At 42.3% G+C, this 22,171-nt stretch overlaps 1 protein-coding gene and 1 non-coding gene across 3 annotated transcripts in view; both read right to left on the reverse strand.

The window, feature by feature from the left end:
• The window catches only part of Zzef1 (zinc finger ZZ-type and EF-hand domain containing 1), a 127,444-nt gene that overhangs the window by 50,237 nt on the left and 55,036 nt on the right, over window positions 1–22,171 (reverse strand). For both annotated transcript variants that reach the window (XM_055597355.1, XM_055597354.1), the window contains exons 19-32: window positions 19,051–19,210; window positions 18,216–18,337; window positions 17,994–18,116; window positions 17,120–17,286; window positions 16,958–17,039; window positions 16,290–16,491; window positions 15,009–15,157; window positions 13,166–13,406; window positions 10,403–10,482; window positions 7,771–7,864; window positions 6,411–6,873; window positions 5,079–5,243; window positions 2,087–2,206; window positions 1,433–1,594 (exon numbers count right to left, since the gene is read on the reverse strand). In XM_055597355.1, coding sequence (XP_055453330.1) covers window positions 1,433–1,594; window positions 2,087–2,206; window positions 5,079–5,243; window positions 6,411–6,873; window positions 7,771–7,864; window positions 10,403–10,482; window positions 13,166–13,406; window positions 15,009–15,157; window positions 16,290–16,491; window positions 16,958–17,039; window positions 17,120–17,286; window positions 17,994–18,116; window positions 18,216–18,337; window positions 19,051–19,210 — 2,330 coding nt within the window. The remainder of the gene's footprint in view (window positions 1–1,432; window positions 1,595–2,086; window positions 2,207–5,078; window positions 5,244–6,410; window positions 6,874–7,770; window positions 7,865–10,402; window positions 10,483–13,165; window positions 13,407–15,008; window positions 15,158–16,289; window positions 16,492–16,957; window positions 17,040–17,119; window positions 17,287–17,993; window positions 18,117–18,215; window positions 18,338–19,050; window positions 19,211–22,171) is intronic.
• LOC129669213 (U1 spliceosomal RNA) lies at window positions 888–1,052 on the reverse strand. The gene has a single exon (XR_008719008.1). It is a non-coding gene; the product is annotated as a U1 spliceosomal RNA (small nuclear RNA).

A 22,171-nucleotide genomic window follows, 5' to 3' on the forward strand; every position in this document is an offset into this window, starting at 1 on the left:
AGCTGGAGAAACAGCTTAGTGCTTAAGAGTAATTGCTGTTCTTCAAGGTTATCAAGTTCAGTCACTAGCACCCACATCAGGTGGCTCACAACCACCATTTTAGCTCTGGGAGATCAGACATACTCTTCTGGCATCCGATGGCACCACAAATATACCCAGACATACACATATAAATAGAAGTAATCCTAAAACAAAATTTAAATACAAAAAGATCTGCTAGCTAACAAAAGCAAAACAAGCACTCATTCATCCATCCAACCACTCATCTATTCGTTCCCACTCAATGGTTTCAGGCCTGCTTGCTCTTCCACAGCCTTGGGCTGGTGCTGAGGGACTGCTGTGAAAGGTGTGCTCCCTCTCTTTTCCGGGACTGTATGGTGCTGGCACAGACAAGGCTTGAAACAGTAGGCTGATAGACAGCTACAGAAGCAGCTGTCACCAGTGCTGTGTTTTCCTTGTGTGCCCTCTGACGGCAGGTCAAGGGCTACAGACAGCTTTATTTACTGAGCTACCTAGGTGGCCCAAGGAGACAGCTTTGACCTCCTTTCTCTCTGAACAACTTTTCTGAGAGGGAAAACAGGTGAGTGCTGTCTATTCACTCATGTCCCAATTCTCCTTTTAATGCCTGCTCTTTTGTTCTCCTCTCCACACAAAGTAAATGGAGAGGTTAAATGGGCTTGAGCAGGTAGAGCCACATGGGTCAAAAATGGAATGAAGAACCAAGCCCACGTCTGCTCAGAAGCATATAACACTGCCATGTTCTTAAGACCCACCCTCTCAATACTTGTTTAAATTCATATAAAAATATTGCCTCAATAAACTCCCAACTTCATTTTGTAACAAACCCAAAACTTATTAAAGAAAACATTGCATAGTATTTCTTTTAATGAAGGAAAGAGTAGAAACACAGTCCTCTACTATCACAAATTCCAGTCAAATTTCCCATAATTGGGGAAATAGTAGGGGCCAGTCAGATCACAAGGGTCATGGTTGAGCCTCACCCTGGGAAAATTCCCTTGTTGATTATGGTGTCTCCCCTGCCAGGTAAGTAATGCATACTCATATACAGCCTAAGCCTTTATAATGTTCAAGACACTATAGTGGCTAACAGCACACAAGTGTAAAAATTAAAATAAATAAACAAAAATTTTAAAAAGGATTCTCCAATTCCACAGGCTATTAGGACGCCCCAAAATAAAGACAATTCTTCATCTTCTGAGTTCATAACATGACTGCTGCTAATTTACCCACTGTGTGCCAGGTACTCTTCTAGACACTCAGAAATGGAACCTATGCATTCTCCACAAGGTCACCCAGCTCTCCTGTGGCAAAGTCAGGATCTACTCAGACTTGGCTGCCGATCCCACTCCCTTGACCCCACCCTGCCCATGCTCCACTCTAGGAACAGCAGAGAGCAGGACTGTGTTCTTACCTGATGACACTGTCATGGATACTGATATTTTCTTGTGACATGTTCATGAGGAGCTCTGGTAATTGAATGTCAATAAAGAAGGCAAGATCACTGGGTTCCCAGCCCATGTCCAAAAGATGAAGCAGAGCGGTCTGAACACAGGATAAAGCAGGGAGCAGAGACCTACAGAGACCACACAGGTGACAGTTATCTAAGCTACCGACTGACAACAGGGACAGTCTAAGTTGGCAGCCTGATTTGGTACTAATTTATAAGGAAGAATTCTACAAAAAAATCCTTAGAAGCTTAAAAAACAAACAAGCAAAAAAACCCAACAACTCTGAAAGGTGGAAAGTGAATCTGACAACATGGGGGCATCTACCACTGATGACACCAACATTAGCGTCACTCTCTAAAGTGGCCAAGGCTATGCAGTTACAGAAGATTGATTTAAGGTTTGTGTCTGAATGACTCACTACAGAGGAGACGAGAACCTGCTTTGTACCCATGTTTTAATCTACAGATAATATATCAGACACTGACGATAACAGGCTATAAGTGATATCTGTGCTTAATTTTGTGCTTTTCTGGATTTTCAATATCAATTACATATTTCATTTATAATCAGAAAAAAAAACCACATTTTCCCTCAAGAAATGTAAAGGCAATCCATACCTGTCATTTATGCTACTAAATCCTTTAATTGCTTTGACCAAAAATAGAACAAGTTGATAGTAAGTGTCTCGGATTTCTTTGTGTAGATCAGCACCACAACCTTCCAAGTGTCCAAAGTAACTAGAAACGGAGGAAACCACCACCTTAGTATCCAAGACAACTTCAATTCATTAACCTTTATTTCTTACACAACAGCCAAGCAGCACCCAGCTGAACAAAGCAGCACAGAAACTAGATTAAGAAAAGGGAGGAAGACTTTTGAGTGAAAGCCCAGTTGGGTCAAGAGAGAAGAAGCCCGTATGGAGATGATAACTACTCATCATTTTTTGTTGTTGTTGTTAATCAAAGCACTCATCCCTTATTCATGAGTGTGTCATGCTATGCCATGCGTTCTATAAGTTACTTCATTTAGTCCTCTCCACACCAACACTGCCCTAATCTGTTCTTCCTTTATTGATGACTTTCAGTTTTCCCTTTTTTTTTTTTTTTTGAGGTGGTGGTGGTGTTGCTGTATAGTCTTGGCTATCCTGGAACTCCCTGTGTAGATCAGGCCTAGAACTCACAGAGATCCATTTGCCTACGCATCTATGCATTTCAAGTGCTGGTTGACTGGCTTTTCACACCTTAATACTTGGCACCTAAGTGACTTCAACATCCATAGGAATGATGCCTTCATTTCTCCCTATTCTTTATCCTCTTTACTGCTAAGGATTTTTAATTCCATTTCCTTAACTAACCTTGTCATCAGGTGAAGACTGCCTTCAGAACACGCTCCTTTACCTACAATCTCTTGACCTGCTCTACTGTTGACTTCCATACAGCCTTTTTCAATCCCAGTCCAGAAAAGCATCAACTACGTCCATCGTAGTGTCTCTCTGCTCTCTTCTCACTTGGATTCCACAGCCCATCACCATATTCCCATGTCAGCAAACACCAGCTCCCTGGCCTTTTTCTCTTTCTATGACAATTTCTCTTGCATAAGGAATCTCATATTATTCCAAAAGAGCTGAATGTAGGTGGAAGGAACATTATACAATTGAGCTGACTAAGGCCACTTTAAATTAATAACTGTCAGGTTTTTTTTTCTTTCTCTTTAAAAATACTTTTTTAGATTGGCCATGGTGGCATACACCTTTAATCTCAGCACCCCAGAGACAGAGATAAGAGGATCTCTGTGAGTTTAAGACTAGCCTGGTCTACATAGCAAGTTTCAAAACAGCCAGGACTAAAGAGAGACTATATCTCAAATAATAAGCAAAGCATTTTATTTCTTTTTAATTTCGTGCATATGAGTATTTTGCCTCCATGTGTGCATGTGTAAGATGTGTGTACCTGGTGCCCACAGAGGACAGAAGAGAGGACTGGATCCCCTGGAACTGGAGTTACACAGATCAGCCACCATATGGGTACTGGAAGCTAAACTCATATCCTCAGCAAGAGCAAGTACTCTTAATGTCCAGGCCAACTCTCTAGCCACTAACTCTTTTTTTGGAGACAAAGTCTAGCACAGTTCATTCTGGTCTCAATCTCAAAACAATCCTCCTATGTCTGCCTCCTGAGTACAGGAGACACCACCACACCCAACTTACAAATATGATTCTTTAAAAAGCATTTAGCAGACTGGCTATCTGTTTTCATCTCTACTTAAAGCCTTCCTTTCTTTCTTAAATGGTCACTACCTTCTCTACCTCATCTCACTGAAGAATCTGCTCATGTCTTATTTTAACAACAGAATGATCACATAGGAATCCCTCATCTTTATACCACTCCATCTACTAGCCAACTTGTATCTGTGCTGAAGCACTGGAATGTCCTGCTTTACCTGCTAACACTGACAACACTTCCCTGATCTTTGCTGACTCATCTCCTCCAGCACTAGGCTCCAGTATCTTCACAGCCTGCATCAGTCTCTGCAGGACCCGCTGGGCTCAGAATCTTTAGCTTTGTTGGTCTCCTTTCTCTCAGTGATGTGACATGTGACACCATCCACATAGCTGCTCCAAACAGTAGCTAAGACTTTCTTTCCCATGTTTCCAATATCTTTCATTCATATTCTCTATCTTACACAATTCCATTTCCTAAATAAATCCTGGATGACTTCTCCTTATTTTTCAAACTTCTCCCTGGTCCAAACCATCATTTCTTGCCTGTATCACTCCAACAATCCCCTAACTGCTTTTCTGATTTTCTCACTTGCCCACAGAGCACTCAGAAGCATCTTTCACAAATTTAAACCCATTGTGCTTCTCCTTCGGGGCTTCAAAATCTCCCAACATTTCCCACCTGCAACTCTGTATAAAATGTAAACACTCTGCCTCCTGCTGATTTGGCCCACCCACTTTTCCCTCTCACTCAGCCATGTTCTTTCTCCCTGTCCCTTGACCTGATCCCACCAAGAGTTTCTTCTGCCCTTAGCACTCTTTGCCAGTTTCAGAAGGCCATTCACCTCTTAGTTTACATGCCTTGTCCTTGGTCTACTTTCTTGACCATCCAAACTGTGCCAATGGACATGGAGTCACCACACACTGTATCAACAATCAGAGACTGTCTCATTTATTTATTTTGAATATTTTCTCTTACTTCCCAGGCTCTATTAGAAAGAGGCCTTACCTGTCTTGTCACTTTTGTATATATAATTTTTAGAAAGGTATTTGGCATAGCAGAAAAAAAAACATTTTGTTGAGAAAGGTCATAGTCATTACTGTAAATGAACACCACACTTAGCACACAGCTTCTAGAAGCCTTATGACAGTGTGGTACATGAGGAGCACAAGTCTTACTGTCAGGTACATAAGAGGAATAATCACATTCGTGGTTCTTACTCAAAGGATATAACCTATTTTTTTTTTCTTGAGATGAGAGAACATGTTAACCAAAAATGTAAATTTGTATCATATATGACATTTATACAGTTATCAATACAGAGGCCAATTAGGATTCTTGTAAAATGGCCTCTGCTTGCTTTTCTGACATATCTGTTACTTGTACTTACTTTGTAAAATCTTTCTGGCAGGTCAGAAGTTCCAGTAGGAAAAGTATATATGGTGGATGGAAGCAGTGAGGCTGCCCAAGTGATTCTGTACAATACTGAATTATCCTCAGGACTTCAAGAATGCTCTGTGCTTGGGCTTTCCGCAAAGAGAGAACCTTCACAACACTGGAGACAGAGTTCATGTCAGGAATGCCCAGAAAACAAACCCTTGACCCATATTCGGAAGCCACATAAACAAAAGTCAGTCCTGTTGTGAGGACTGGAAGTGTTAGTGTGAGTGCTACCTGTGGTTAACACTCAGCCCCACAAACCACTGTGTGCCAACTGTGCTGAAGCTCAGCACTTTTATCTTTTTAAATAAATAGTTAAAAAAGAAATTCTGGTATCTTTATTTCACTAAGGAGGCAACGCTTTAATGCTTAGGGCAGGAAATTCTTCACTGAGATAGGCCTAAGGACAAATAACTTTGTCTAAAAATATCAAATCCTAAATTTCTCCCCTAAAATATGAAAGAATTTTGAGTGGTAGTGTCTTTTAAAGCCAGGTGTGGTAGCTTATGCCTCCAATACCAGTACTGAGGAAACTGAGGCAGGGAGATTGCTCTAAGTTCCTGGTTAGCCTAGGCTACAGAGTAAAATTTATCTCAAACAACCAGAAAAAGAAAAGAAGAAAAAGGAGGAGAAAACCGAAAGAGAAGAGAGGAGAGAGAAGAAATGCTTCCATTTTTAAAAATCCATGCAAACATTACTGAGTTTATATTATACAGTAAAGTATACAATTTGTTTTATTTTGGGCTCAAGGTCTATCTACATAGCCCTGGCTGTCCAGGAACTCACAGTGGTCTGCCTGCCTTTGTCACCCAAGCACTGGGATGAAGGGGGGCACCAAGATGTCCAGCTACAGTTTTCCCTATGACAGGTCTCGTCCTCTGCTTCTTGTGCTGTGCCTCCCAAGTGCAGGGGTTGCAGATATGCTACCCCACAGAGGCTGACACAGTGCAGAGCTTCGTCATGCTGGGTGAGCACTCTACCAACTGAGCTATAAAACAGACCATATTGTATCAGTCTTAATATTTCTTCAAGGAGAGAGAAAAAAAAAAACCCACCAAGTTTTTGTTTTTTTTTTTTTATCCTGAATATTCTAAAACAAGTCTGTATGTTCCCTAAGAATTATTGGCTCATTTAATTCAAAAATTTGTATATACTCTATTTTGATTATACTCTTTTCCTTGCCCCTTATTTGTTAGTTTTAAACATGAGCTTCAAGCCTCTGACTAGACTGGGTACCTACAGCTGGAAAAGGGAAAGTGCTGGGAGTAGATAACTGACTCACCTCTCATATGAGAGTGACTGATCCTTAATGAAGTCCATGACATCCTTCAGCACTGGGTACTTCTCCTTGATTGTGGGGACTGGCTTGGTCTCCTCCATGGATCTGAAAGAGAGTAGCCGGAGCCGCCCTCGGGTGAAGGGAGGCCTCCGGGTGGGTGTGGACGGTGATGAGGGCTCTTCAGCTGTGCACACTTCTGCAGCAGAGGGGCCGCTGCTGGGCGCTAGCTTCGGCTGCATCTCCATGCCAGGACTCTTGTCACCTGCAGTTGGGGTGGCTGCTTCTGTATGGGATGCTGAAGCCTGGAAATGTTCTTCCACCACAGAACTGGTCCTCTGGCATCTGTCAAGTGGCTGGAGATGATCAGTTTCATCAACAGGCATCAATTTGTCACAGTTTCCTTTTGAACTTTTGTTCATGGGCAGAAATTTCAGTAATAAGAGACTTTTCTGAATACATTCTTTTGCTAAATAAAAACAAATGAAGCAAAACAAGAAAAAGTCAAAATTAAACTTACAATCTACTTTTAGGGGAAAAAAATCTACTTAAACTTCATGATTTATGTCAAGAAAAGTCATAACGAGTGCTGTAACGTGCATCTACTGGCAGGACCAAACTGGGTCTTATCTCACTGCACAAATCAGGACCTTTCCATGAATGTAGTGCACTTTCTAAAGTGTTAAAGAAATGCTAGTTTCAAACACATGGGGCTAGTGTAGAAGGACCTTGCCACGTGCCCAATACTCAGCCTCAATAATTATCAACTCACAGGCAATCTGCTCCCCTACTCCCTTCTCCCTGGTAGTTTCAACACAGCGTCCAGGCACTGTACAATCATCGTAAATATTTTATAAAACTAGGGCTTTTAAATACAGTACAACCAGCTGGAGAGATGGCTCAGTGCATACTGTCTTTGCAGAGGGTTAGAGCTGACTTTGAGACCCACATCAGATGCCTTACAGCTTCCTGCAATTCTAGTCCCAGAGGACCTGACACACCTTGCACTCATGTGCACATACCCACACACCGATGCACATATATACACATTATTTTTAAAAACCTTTAAAAGTATCACAACCATAACAGCATTTTTAAAATTAATAGTAGTTCTCTCATTTCCATGACAAGTCAATGGGCACACACTTTAAAAACATAACAAGATATAGCTCAAAAAGCACCTGATGCTCCACTTGAAGCATGTGGGTAAACAATAACTCATCTCTAGCATTTGCTCCATTTCCTTTCTTACTTCCTTAGGTCAATACAGCTCAATTAAGACAACCTGGAAGACAGGGCTCCTGGTTCCCAGATTCTAACAGGAGACCCCATGGCCCAGCCATGGTAGCTGTTACTGTACACTCACCCAGGCTCTCGGGGTTCACCTCTGTAGCTTCCAGACCACGTTTTTCTTCTGCCTCGCTCCCCAGGTTCAGCAGGGACTTCTGCTTCATCTCTAACTGGGGAGATGACAGGAGCCACACAATTAAGCTGTCAGACAGAGTAGCAAGTGCAGCCCTGGAAAATTACCTCACAGGTATGTGGTACTGAGACAGTGGAGGACAGCATAGCTATCACCCAGCATGGATACAGCCCTGAGCTGTTTTTGTTTGTCCTGGGTGTCTTTGAAGGAAAGAAAACCCTCTTCACTATGTGGTGTCTGAAAGAAGTCTGTACTATACACCATTGAGCTATGGACTAGAGAACCATAGCTCAATGACAGAACACTTATCTTGCAGATGTGAGGTCCTAGGTTCAATCCCCAGACCTCACAACTAAGCAAACAAATAACGAGGCTGATTGCTAGACTATAAACAAATAAACAGACTAGACTGCTGTCAGAGGAACCTTTCTTTAAAGCCAACAGAACAGACAAAAAGGTAGAGATCTAGGAAAATAGGGTTTTGGTGAAGTCATATATCTAACTTACTGCAAAGGTCAGAATCTGAAGCGTATTCTACCCGGAATACAAGGACACTCCCAAGGGGTGGACTCTTCCAGACAAGGGTATTGAGGAACAGCCCTAGCAATGGTCACAGCATGAGTCACAATGCTGAGAGCTGAAGGGGGCGTGCATATCTAATGTATGGCTAAGGTCTGAAAGGAGAAGAACAGCACCTCGTCCAGCTGCCGGCAGTCCTAGGCTGTACTAGAAGCCTAATCTACAACACACCTAGTCACTGGTTCTTCACACAGAACCATTTGTGGAGCTTCTCAGATACTCTTTGCCTTCCATTTAGTTAGGAGGGATTTGTTTCCTCTGTAGATACTCTTGATTCTCCTACTTTCTTTTGTTTTAATGACATTTTTAAAAGACAAGTTGTCAGAGTCAGTTCTCTCTTCTCCCAGGAACAGAACTTAGCTTGTCAGCAAGTCATCTTGCCAGATCCATACCACACTATATTTATGATTATTATTTTGGCAACACTGAAGCTTGAACCTAAGACCCTGCACACACTAGGCAAGTTCTCTGCCACTAAGCCACACCCCCAGATAATTCTCCTCACACCATTCTGGTGGCCATGCCTTTTAGTTTTATTTGAGAGATTCTTTTTACCTTGGTCTCTACCAGGCCAATATATTTGAGGCTTTTGCCATGTTCTAACCCTTGTAGAGTCTGTCCACAATTGTCTATTCCTGGATAAATCTATATTTTCAAAAGAACTATTATAAATGACTTGAGATTGTCTCTATCTCTGCTTGAGATTTTAGATTACTTTCTTCACTGAATTATCCAGCTAGATATCTCAGATAATGATTCCTAAGCTCAACATCCCTTCTAACTCCCACAGCCAAGATCACTTTTCCTATCCTGGACAACACTCCCACTATCTTCCTACAAGAAAGTTGCGACTGACCTAATCAACTCCTTCCATTCATCAATCACAGCCATCATGAAGTCTTCATTATTTTATGTCAATGGCAGAAGCCATCCTTAACTACTGAAATTAATCTCCAGCTTTCAATTTTATTACCTATTCTCTATCTGGTTATTTGAAAATTCTTCTCAGTTACTATACAATAATTGAGATACACGCAGATATATTAAAAATAATACTACTACTGTATAGGTAGTCATCGTCATGCGTAAGATATAAAAACAATTCTCTTCAATTTAGGGTTTTTGCTTTTTACACACTTGTATAATTTCATTATGTATTTGCATATGTAGCATATAAATTTGATTTGTATTACTTTCCATAGGAGGCTGAAAAGATAGCTCAGGGTTTGAACACTTGCCTAGTATATATGAAAACCTAGCACCTAAACAAACATAAAAATAGATATTTACATAAGTCTTTCATATTTACCAATTCTCCTTCAATCTGCTGTTTCTAAGGTAGAGCTCATCAAGTCTGTGGGAGTCACCCTACTAACACATGAGGCTCTACATCACCCACTTTTATTGTAATAGAATACTACATTGTGAAACAGTATTGTGATTATAGCCTACGTGCATGGCATGGAGCTCAGGTGAGAGTGCTTACCAAGTGTGCACAAAGCCCCAGGACTGAGCCTTAGCACCACATAAATTAGGCATGGTGGGTAATACCTATAATCTTAGCACTGAGGGGTGGAGGCATAAGGCCTGGAAGTTCAATGCCAGCTTCAGCTACACAGGGAATTTGAAGTTATCCAGAGCTACAGGTGCTCCTGTCTCAAACACACACACACACACACACACACACACACACACACACACACACACAGACATTTGGTTCTTCCATGTTACTGTTGCCGAACCATTTCTGCAATATGCCAGGGGCCTTTCCTCTCCCTGAAACAGACACTGGCTACTCAGTATCCAGAAGAATCCTTTAGAGTTACAAAAGGACATTGAGAGGACTCAATTGAACCCCATTTACTCAGAATTTCCAACACTTATAAAATTAGGATCCAAGGGCTCTAAGTTAATTTGTATCTAAATCTGAAATTTAGTTTATCACAGTGGGAAAATGTAAGACATATAACAATTTTGTGGGAAGGAAAAATCTTACCATCCATATTCGAATCCCATCTGCCAGGAAATACACCTGGGAGAAGTCTTCAGGCAGGGCTATCTTGCCCCCACTGTTTACTAGGGAAAAAAGAAGGAAGGAAGGGATTACATTCAGCTGGCACGCTTGAGACTGCAGCAGTAAGCTTCTGAAGCCTCCCCTCCGCTGACACACACTGGAGATGGCAAAAGAGGAATTCACAGTACTTACACATTCTCCATGTCATTTCAATCTAATTTTATTCAAACTAATATTTTCTGAAACAGTAGTATTTTTTAAGTTGTTTTTCATTTATGAATTTTTTTTAATGTAGGAGTGCTCTAGCTGCATGTACATCTACATGCCAGAAGAGGGCATCAGCTCCCTTTACAGATAGTGGTGAGCCACCAGGTGGTTGCTGGGACCTGAACTCAGAACCTCAGGAAGAGCAGTCAGTACTCTTAACCTCTGAGCCATCTCACCAGCCCAACAGCAATATTATAAATAAACATAATATTATAAATATAAATAAAGTGCACAAAATGTAGAAAAGTAGGATATAAAGAATAGCACAAGTTTAAAAGTCCTTTAATATTAAAATGAACGTGGGGACTGGGGAGCTAGGTCAGTGGGTAAGAACATATACTGCAGTGGTATAGGGTCATGGGATCACCGACACCCACATAAAAAGCTGGGCATGGCACGTAAGCACCTGTAATGCCAGCACTCTAGAAGGCAGAGACAGGAGGGTTCCTCCAGTTCCTCAGGTGGTCGGCCAACTTAGCCAAGAGCTAAAAATAAAAATACCACTCTGACATGGAAAGCAGCTTATGAAACAATGTAGACAAAATGATCTGAGTTTTAAGAAGACTAAAACATGGATGGATAAATACATATACACGTGAATATGTGTAAGGCCAGACAGATGTATAGAAAAATGTTTGTATAGATACTATGAGATAATATTATAGTTCCTATTACTTTAATGTTTTCTTTTTTGTAAGCCTCTATAAGAATGGGTGTAATTTTTCAAATTGGAAAAATACCACCCCACCCCCTATACACATTTAAACAAAAATCTCTGAAGTCTGCTCCTTCTACTCATCAAAACCAAAAGTGAGGGCTGGAAAGATGGCTCGGGGTTTAAGAATACTATCTGTTTCTTCCAGAGAATCCGGGTTCAATTCCCAACACCCACATGGCAATCTCACAACTGTCTGTAACTCTAGTTCCAGGGAATTTAACAACTTCACACCAATGCACATAAAATATAATTAAATAAATTATTTAAAAAACAAACAAACAAATGGAAAAACCCAAAGCTAATATCAGGGCTAATAACAGGGTGAAGCAGGCTACATCAGGCAGCAGGAGTACAATGCCGAGAAAAAGACATGGACCTGGCCCTCATGCAGATTTCAATCTAGTTGGAAATCTCTCCTATTTTCCTGACTCAGAAGGAGTCACACCATGAAGTCATGGAATTCAGGCAGCTCAAAAGATTAGTAATAACCCAATTTGAGACAACAATGAGGAAAACAGTTACAAAGGCCATTATCAGTGTAGTTCAGTTTTGAAGAACTCTTGAAAGGTTCCTTGATGTGATATATGAATCATAAAGAAAATAGCAGAGGGCCAAGCAGGCAGATCTCTGAGTTGGAGGCCAGCCTGGTCTACATAAAAAGTTCCAGGCCAGCCAGAGCTACAGAGTGAGACCCTGTCTTTAAAAAAAAAAAAAAAGACAGTTGTAGAAAGAACTGAGACAAAACTTGTCCCTGGTGAGGAAGGATGGGTGCAAGGCCACGTGCTTAGTCCCTTGTACCCCAAAATGAAAACAACAAACAAGGGAAGGTATTTTAGAAATAACCTGTGCATACCAAGATACTTCTTGTTCCCTTATTTATTTGATCAAGTCTTGCTTCTCTATTCCAAATACACATGAGGTAAATATATAATTTGACCTCTCCCCTATCAGGACATCTATGGTCAGTATTTGACCCACGAGGCCTTTATTTCTCTAATAAAATGTCCCTCAAATAACAAAGATAGTTCAACTTCCTCACTGTAATTTGACTACAAAAGATACAGGAATTTCTTTCCCAAAACCATGCAGATGACCCCTCACCCATCGCTCAGTGATGATATATTCTTCCATGTACCACTCATGTCTTAATGTAGTTTTACTTGAGTAGTTTTTAAAAAGTATGGAAGATGTGAGGAGTAACTGAGATATTTTGGCAAACAGGAAATAAAGCCGGAGTCACACAGGCTCCAGTGATCACAATATGTAATAAAGACAGGAGCCAATCACCTGCTCACTATGAGGAATCATCTGTTCCTGCTTGATTTATCTGCACTTGAAAGGACACAATTCCCGCCAAAGTGCTTGGGAAACCCAAACCTCAGCTTTCTGTAGGGTCTGAAACACTTTTCTCTGAATAAAGATGTAGAGACCCTCCCTCCTTGTGGACAATGAGCAAAGAAGTGCAGAAAGGTTGTCTGGACATGCCAAAGACGGGGTTTTGAGTGGTTTTCTTTCAGTTATATTTCTTGGCAGTTTCCCATGGGAATTCTGGATAATTGCCTGATACAAACTGTAAGCTTCTAAGAGCTAACTGTGAGTTAACCATTAATCTCTTGCCTGGCAAAGTAGAACTGAGAAGATTAAGTTGCACACATGGGCTAATATCTTTAAATACGTCTATAGTCTCACACTTAGATGGGCCTTCTTAAACCTTAGCAATTAGCCTTCAGATCAAACATATTCCCTGTAATATGAGTTACCATATTTTTGCAGCTTCTCATATAAATCTGGAGTGCGATACACCAGAGCGGCAAAGGTGGCGTTCACAGCTTGATCAATAGTGGAACCAGCAACTATATCTGTCTTTGGGGCCTGTTTTCTACATGCCTGTATGAGTCCTTTGAAAAGTTCTGAATATGGCCCACAGAAGTTCTGAGCAGGCTCTGACTGGGCAAAAGCAAGGAGAAAATGGCGGCAGGGATCATCAGGGATGTTCTTGACCTAGGAACAAGAGAAAAACCGTTGCATTTAATAAACTCATTAAAAAAAAAAAAAAAACAACTCAGTGAGCACCTACTACAACAAAGCTGAAGTAGAAACAGTGCATGCTCTTGGGAAGCTTTTGTCTATATGGGAGACCAGACAGATGTAAAGGTTTAAAAAGTAAACACAAAGAAAAACTAAGAGCGTTAAAACCAGCACTACCATAAAGCAAAAGCTCACCCAGTGCCAAATACTTAGCGGGGTACCCACTGCTGAGAATTCTCAGGGCTCCTGGCAGATCAAAGTAACTAAGAAAAGCCTCCTGAAGAACATGGGCTTAGGGATGGACACTGAAGGAAGGGATGCCTTGGCCCTGAGACACAACCATTTGCAGAGGTTAAGAGTCAGCGGGGAGACTGACCTGGCCTGAAGTCTCAGCTGGGGAGTGATGGGAACTAGAGTCAGATAGGTAAGGTGAAAGGAGACTGTAGAGAGCCTTGACTGTCACACTGAGGATTTAGACTTCACCCTGTGAGCAATTGGGAGCCATTAATGGTGCTTGGCAGTGGAATGACAAGATAATGCAGTGATTAAAAACAAAACAAAACAAAAAACCTTGGCAGGCCCTGATGTACTAATGCAGGTGCAAAGAGAGGGCTTGGATAAAGATGGAGACAGAGGGAAGGACAGAGATGCTTGCAGTCTGCAACAGGGCCATGATGGAGAAGGTTATGGAACAATGGTTGAGGGCTGGGCAGATAATGACTACTGAACAGTCTGTCAGGGGCATATTCTGATTTCACACTTTGGAGTTCTTGAGAGGCAAGGGTATAGACATGGAAACCCATGAGAGAAGACCAAAGTCTGGAGAAGAGCTAGGGCTAAAAGGATTATGGGACTATTTCCATAGGTGGGACATTAATTGAGGACTGAAAAGATGAAGTCTTGGGGATTGTAGGAAAGAAAAGGAAGCCTGAATACAGCCTGTCCTTTAGAGAAGGAGTGGGGGGAAAGGAAAACAAAGAGGGAGAAAGGACAGTTAGTAAGAAAAGACACTGGGCTACCATGGACAGAAGGACAGGGTCTGAAGGTTGGTAGATTTAAGAGAGAGTGGAGACCAGAAGACGAAGAGCCACTGGGTTTGGAAATAAATCATGAGATTACCTGGGAGGGAGAGAGAAAAGTGAAGAAGGAAGGAAAAGAGAAGAAATGGGAAAAGAGGGACAAGTGGAGACAGGAACAAACTTGTTTTGTTTTAAAAATATTATACACCTAAACTAAGTGTTACAGTTCAGTGGAGAACAAAAGAGACAGCACAATCACTTAAAGTTGTGATTCTGCAGTACTAGAAGCCCAGCCCACTGTCTGGGTGGGACACTAAGAGAGATCCACTGAGCCCTGATCATATTCCAAGTCATTCATTGCACACTTCGAGATACTCATTGTGTTCAGCCCCTTGTTGTACACAGTCAGGGTAAAAATTACAATGTTAGCTGCAGGCTCAAGGAGCTCGCTGCCCCACCGAGGTGATAAGACCTTAACACAGTGTTTATAACTTAAGGTAAGACATACAAGCTGCAAGTTTCCACCCAAACAGAAAGGTGACAGAAGCGTAAATACCTCCTTCCCATCCTGGCGTGGGTGAGTGGGCCAGCTAGCTTCTAATCCCAACTCTGGACAAATCTGATGCCTGAAGACAGGTTTCCACAACGGCGAGTTCAGGACTAAAGCCAGTTTTGTCTGTGATACTGCCATGTTATTGCCTAACTCTGTAGAGAAAGGGCATATCCTGAGAGTTCTATTTTTAATTCAGTTAAAAACAAAACAAAAGCCTCTGAGATGTCAAAGAAAATTAAAAAAAATTTTTTTTTGGAGGAAATTCACCTATACTTCCAAGAGTGGACCTGAGCCACCTCATTAGCATAAACCTTAGATCAGCCTGAAGCCCTGAGCCCTGAGCCCTGCTACTCTGTTACAGACAGTGCAGCAGAGACTTGTCCGCTTCGTGTGAGCCACCTCTCGGGCCGGATGGGGCCCTGTAAGAATACTAACCACGGAAAAGCACTCACCAGGTATAAAGTTGTTATCACACAAAATAAACAAACACTCACCCTACGTAGCATAATTAAGCACAGAAGCAAAGTCTAGGGAGATAGAAAGGTGCTAGCACAGTCATCTCCAGGTGTTAAAGAGGAAGAGGTTTCTATTGTTCTGGGCTTTCTCTGTTTTGTTGTTTGTGCTTTCCTATATGTCATTTTACTTTTACAATAGAAAAACTCAAGAAATGATATAAAAATATAACAAAACAGAAAGAAAATGTTTTGAGATTTGGTCTCACTATGTGGCCTGGATCTTGCTGTGTAGACCAGGCTGACCTCAACCTCACAGACCTGCCCCTGCCTCCTAAGTGCTAGGATTTAAAATATGCATCACGAGGCCTGGAAATAGAAAGGTTTGTTCTGCAAGTCTTATAAAAGATTTATTCCAAAATTTTTGAATTTAATAACAAGTTAAATTATTTTAAGACAAAGCCATATTCTCAGTCCACAGGCTACATAAATATCCACTTACAGGACATGCAGGCATTTCATCCTGTGTCTCTGCTCTCTGGCTGGAGTACACATACATCTACTTACAAAATAAAAATCACTGTGCTTGCTAAAACCTGGCTTCCTCACTCACTTGTCCTCCAGAGACGGACTCAGCAACACGACCTGTGATGAGAGCTAAAGCCTAAGTCAAGAAGCTTCCAGGCCATGGTGTCAAGGGTTCAACAGAAACTGTCAGGGAATGTTATGAATACCTGCCCTATCACTATGTGAGGACCTCCTGTAGGAGAGCCCAACATTGCTCTTCAGCTTGGTTCTGATGAAAAGGAAGGAGACAAGGCTGTGGACTTACGATGCACTGACTTGAGTGCCATGCACTGAGAAGCAAGGCGCCCCATCAGTCTGGAGACAAGGAGTTGCAAATCCAAACCCCAAGATACAGCAACATCAGGCAGGCCATAGGCAGTGACAGTGAACTTGTAGCCCCACTCATTGTTACTGCTGTCAGAATGAAAGAGGAACTGCAGCCGAGGACCATCCTTAAAGGTCACTTTCTAGAGACAAACAAAATCATGTGGTCAAAGAGATGGCAAGAGGCTGCACCCCAGTTTCAATTTCAAGCAGGCAACTTGAAATTTAAAACACTGAAGTTTAAGAAGGGGTCTCTATTTCCAGAAGTCTAAACTACTAAAAGAGAAATGCACAAAGGTGCAACCGAGCCCCCAAACTTATAACTGTATTCACAAAGAAGCAAAATGAGGAGAAGATGACTGCTCAGCTTTGTAAGCCTTCAGCAGCCACCTGCGTGCAGCTTTCCCAGCCAGTGATCATGCTTATGCCAGCTAGGCTTCTGCTCCCAACCTTCTACCCAGAGACAAGCACAACTAACTGGGAGTTGGATTCTGAGCTCTTCTCCTGGCTCCACTGGCCAAAAATGATAGTTCTATTGTCCCAAGGACTATCAAAAGGAGAAAAACTACCGAACGGAGTACTTCACTTCCTTCTGGGAATGCCACTCACCTTGGGCCATTTATAAGTGCCAACTTTGGTATCATAGCGTGTCTTCCCACCTCTAGAGTCAGTAAATTCCAAATAATCATACCTGTGAAAAAATAGTCCCTATTACTTTCTCTCATTGTTTTTGACTTACTATTGCTTGAGAAAAGAACCTATGAGTGTTACCTTTTTTCAGTTTCACACCTCTCATCAAATTCCACCTCAAAATAAGTTGCCCCTGGGCTAACAAAGACAGACACTTCATGGCAGTTATTTTCATAGTTGTGGGTGGATTCCTTGGTCCATGTATGCAGTACCACAGGCTGCTCCTGCTGCCATGTCTCCACGTCCAGCTAGGAGGACAAATGAGTCAGAGAAAACAGCTCAGATCACTCCACCCCAGCTGGCACAACAGGCTGCTCATCAGGCTGCAGGAGCATGGCCTCTGGTAGCTCTGCAGAGCCACTGCGCAGGGCTGAAAGGCACGCCTAACCTTGCAGTCATACAGACATCAACACCTGCTCACTGCTCAGCACAGCACCCACCTGCTTCACTGTGCTCCGGGGGCTCTGTGACCAGCTTCGTTCGGTCTTTTAGCCATAACAGAACTATTTCTTACAAATGATTACAAGTATGACTTTTGAGTGGATAAAACAACGAAAAGCCCAAATTTGAGTTTCAACAGGCTGAACCTTGGGACTTTGGCAAATCTGAGACTTCTCCCTTCTTCTCTAACTCTCTTTAAACCTACTAAATTTATACACCTTTTTCATTGCCATAGGACTGTTGTGGAATGCAGACCATTAAAAACTTTGTATACTGAAAAATAAAGAAGAGACTTCTTTAAAATACCAAATCTAAGTTGCCTCTGAAGTCCTCTAAACGTTGGCTGAGTATTCACTCCTGTGAATTTTATGTAATTTCTATTAATTGTAAAGCTTCCTTTAGGTTTGCTTTCTGATGCTGACTTACTACCCTTGTAGGAAGAAATGATCTACAGGTGAAGACATGAGTCAGAGCAGTCACTCTCTGCAGGAAAGGAAAATGCAGGTTGAGTCACCTTGCTCAGGCCTCCTTCAGGGTCACTGCACAGCTTCTTCAACAGCTCTGTGAGTGTGCTGAACTCTCTCAGGAGTGTGCAGTGGGAAATGTCTAAAGTGCAGAAGTCTAGCAGGAAGATGACCTGAAGGAGGATGAATGGAGGGCTTAGCATCCAGTTCAGGCTCTCTCTGGAATAACCACCCCTCCCTGCTGTTTACAAACAGGCCCCATTTTCTCTTACCAGTTGACGAGCTGCCATGGAAAACACCGAGTTACATAATTTTTCTACTATGGTCTTTCCACTATACTGTGACAAAAGGGATTCCAAAATCACTCTCATGCTTGCCAGAAACTGTCCCACATCTACCAAAACATAAAGGGAGTAGTTAATACTTGATATAGGAGAAACATCACTTGCTTAATTGTCACCAAAGATGAAGCTATAGAGCAGTAGTTCTCAACTTGTGGGTTGTGACCCCTCTGGGAGTTGAGTAGCTCTTTCACAGAGATCATCTAAGACCCTGGAAAAATACATATATTTACATTATGATTTATAACAGTAGAAAAATTAGAGTTATGAAGTAGCAATGAAAGTAATTTTATGGTAGGGTCAAACCAACAAGGAAGAGCTATATGAAAGGATTACAGCATTAGGATGGTTAAGAACACTGCTCTAGAGGGATACAGAAGCTGGGGGCTCTGCATCAGATGAGATTATTAGCCATCAGGCAAATGCTTCTGGGAAGGAAAACAGTCAGTGCATATTTCAGTAAAAGGCTGCTATTAAAGTTAGTGATGCCTTTGTTCTTGTTACTTTGCATTTCTTTAAGTTAGTTATGCCAGTCATGGAGGCACATGCCTGTAATCCCAGCATTATGGGGCTGAGGAAGGAAAATCATTAGTCTGAGGTCAGCCTCGGCTCGTAGTGAGACTCTGTCTCAAAGAAGAAAAACGACAATCAGACCTGTTAAGAGGGCTGTGATACAGAAAACCACATGCACACCTGACACACAAGTACATGAGTTACTGAGGAAGGGCATTCTCACAGGTCAAACTCAGAAACTGCTGATACTCACATTTTTCAATAAGATCCCTGGCAAGTTCTTTGGCTGCAGCCTCTGTGCTTTTGAGCTGCAGAAAGCACCAGGACAGCAGGCTGCCTTGCACAGACCAGAACAGGGAGAAGAGCACAGAGCCAACCTCTCCATGAGCCCGACTGAGCATCAACAACTCACACTGCAAGAAAGTAGAGAGAGTGTCCAAACACTATAGTTAACTTAGAGTGTCAGAGAACACAGTGAGAGATCTCTACCAAAGTGACTGTCACTAGAAAAAAATCAAAACACAAAACAAAACACCCAAACCATGTACACGGGTAACAGTCAATCTAGTAGTAAAGCAAGAAAAATGGCTTTATGAAGATGCCCCCCTACAAAAGAGTTTCCTCCAAGGGACATCTATTTCTGCACCCTCAAGAACCCCAGCCCATGGCTGATCTCTTTTTTTTCTGTATCTTCTCTTTGTGGCTCTTCCTGAGTAGTTGACCAAATTTTTTCCTACCATAAAATAACTGTTTGTCTTTCTATGAACTGTCTAATCATCATCTTTGTTCTTAAAACTTTCTTTCAGGGGTCACCTGACCTCTAGAGATAAACTCTTGCACACAAGAAGCATAGGTATAGCCAGCCAGGGAATAAAAACTGGTTTTATTTATTTGTTTATTCATTTATTTATTTTTGTTTTTCAAGACATGGTTTCTCTGGGTAGCCCTGGATGTCCTGAACTCACTCTGTAGATCAGGTTGGCTCAAACTCAGAGATCTGCTTGTCTCTGCCTCCCAAGCACTGGAATTAAAGGCATGCACTACCACACCAGGCTCTATTTTTTAAGGATGAAGAGCTGAGTTGATTCAGTGGTTGAGAATACTTTTGCTCTTGCAGAGGACCTGGATTCAGTACCCAATATCCACATGGTGGGTCACAATCATCTGTAACTCCAGTTCTAGGGAATCTGATTTCCTCCTCATTTTTGTTTGCTTGTTTTTAGAGACAGGGTTTCTCTGTGTAGCCTTGGCTGGCCTCGAACTCACAGAGATCTGCCTGCCTCTGCCACCCAAGTACTGGGATTAATAGTGTGTACCACCACTGCCTGGCTCAGTGTTACTGTTTTCTGACCTCCAAGGACAACAAGCATACATGTCATGAACAATACATACATTCAGGCAAAACACTCAAACATATAAAATAAAAAATAAACTTAAAAACATTTTAAAGGCGCCTTAATTCACTGTGGTTTTACTTCTGTCTCTTGCTCTTTTGCTTCTGGGGATACCTCCCAGGTATCAGTTATCACTTGGAGGCCAACACTTCTCCCTGCATCTCACTCTCTTCACTCTGCCCTCACCTTCCTCCGTCCTGAGCTGCAGCTGTCTTCAAACCCTGCCCATAACTCCTTCCTGCTCTTCCAGCTGTCCTTTCTTTGCAGGTGTCCTCCTGTTGTTCATTGAGCTGTCCGGTCATAGCTTCAACTACCATCAGTGTGTTATGCATTACAGTCCTGACTCCTGCACTAACTCCTTCCTGGAGTATGCAGCAGGATCTCACCTCCGTAAGGCTCCACATGCCCAGAGTTCACTCACTGCTATTCTTCTCTTCAAGCACCTGCTCCTCCCCATCTTGACTGGCATAGGCTTCTTCTGCCTACACTGCCTCCATCTTCTTCTTTAGACTTTGTCTCTCCCAGGCTCCAGCACCACCTTCTCCAAAGTACCTTCTGAATTCCTCTAGGACTAGGTTGCTTCCCAGCCTGTCCCAGGACCACATGGCCATGTTCTGCATAGTAAGACATGTCTGATCTCGTGTGATAACATGTCTTCTGCTCACCAGACTGTTTCTCTGTCACTGTATCCCCTGTGTCTGCATAGGATAGAGACTTGTACACAAGTCATCCAGTGGATACAGATACAGTGGAACAGACTTAGAAGAAAACTTTAGGTAAGCAATTCTGACCACTTTTATCTAATCCAGCTCTACCTCTCTTATATAATCACCAATATCCCAGGGAACTGTATGTTAGTGGCTGAATGACCTCTGCCTAGGAGGTCAGTGCAGATCTAACCTGTGTTCAGATGTGAGGGGTGACGCGATAAGCACTTGGTTTCCAAATGCTAAGGATTATGAGAAATTCTCTTGCACAAATGCCACCTCGTTTCTCTAGTTATAGCTTATACAACAAGTGTGACCCTGTGGAAAGAGGGCAAGACAGAGTGGCCCAGATTTTAGTCCTAGCTCCAACATTTAGCAACTTCTCCCACAGGATGCACAATCAGCAGAATGAAGCCCATTGGGATCCCTGATGTTTTTTACCTCAGCATGTGACTGCAGGACTGGGGAGGGTGAGAGCTTAGAAAGACTCACACCTGAGAGACATACAGGATGAAGATGAGCTTCAGGGCATGGGAAATGGCAGAAACAGAGATGGAGACTAGAAAGATCAGTGACCAACTGGGGTTAAGAGCACATGTTGATAAGAAAGTTAAAGCGAGCACTATAAGGAAGACTCAGAGAAGAGCAGAAGAGTCCAGAAAAACGGTGGAAAGTACAAAGCTGAAAACAAAGAACGCCACAGCAGAACCATGCTAGTTTGAAGACATGGTAGTTAGACAGTGGCCACTGTCAGTGGGTCTGTGATTACACGCACTATAAGGACCACAAGAGAGGAACTGCCCACTAGCTTACTCCTGCAGGTGGCTCTATCAACAACTTGACAACAGGAGAGCACTCACTACTGGAGGAGACTGGGGTAGGATGTGGCTCAGTTGGTATGTCAGTTGCCTGACATACATGAAGCCCTGCATTTCATCCCCAGAACTGCCAAAAACGAGCTTGGTGACAGACACCACCTATAATCAAAGCACAGGAGGTGGAGGCAGAAGAATCATAAATTTGAAGTCATTCTTAGTAGGCTAGTCTGAGTTAAATGAGACTGCATAAAAAAGCCAAAATTTGAAAAACCAACGATAGATAGATAGACAGACAGACAGCCCTAAAGATGCTAAGCTCACGATGAGTCATTCTAAAGTCCACATTTCCAAATACCTCAAGGATGGGACCTAGATGATTCCCCCTCTATGAGAGTGCCTTGAAATCTTGGGTTCCTATCTCAGAACCTCCTGCGGGTGCTTGGTAAAAATGCGCA

Source organism: Psammomys obesus, unplaced genomic scaffold (genome assembly GCF_907164565.1).
Source record: "Psammomys obesus unplaced genomic scaffold, mPsaObe1.curated_primary_1811, whole genome shotgun sequence".
Lineage (NCBI taxonomy): Eukaryota > Metazoa > Chordata > Mammalia > Rodentia > Muridae > Psammomys > Psammomys obesus.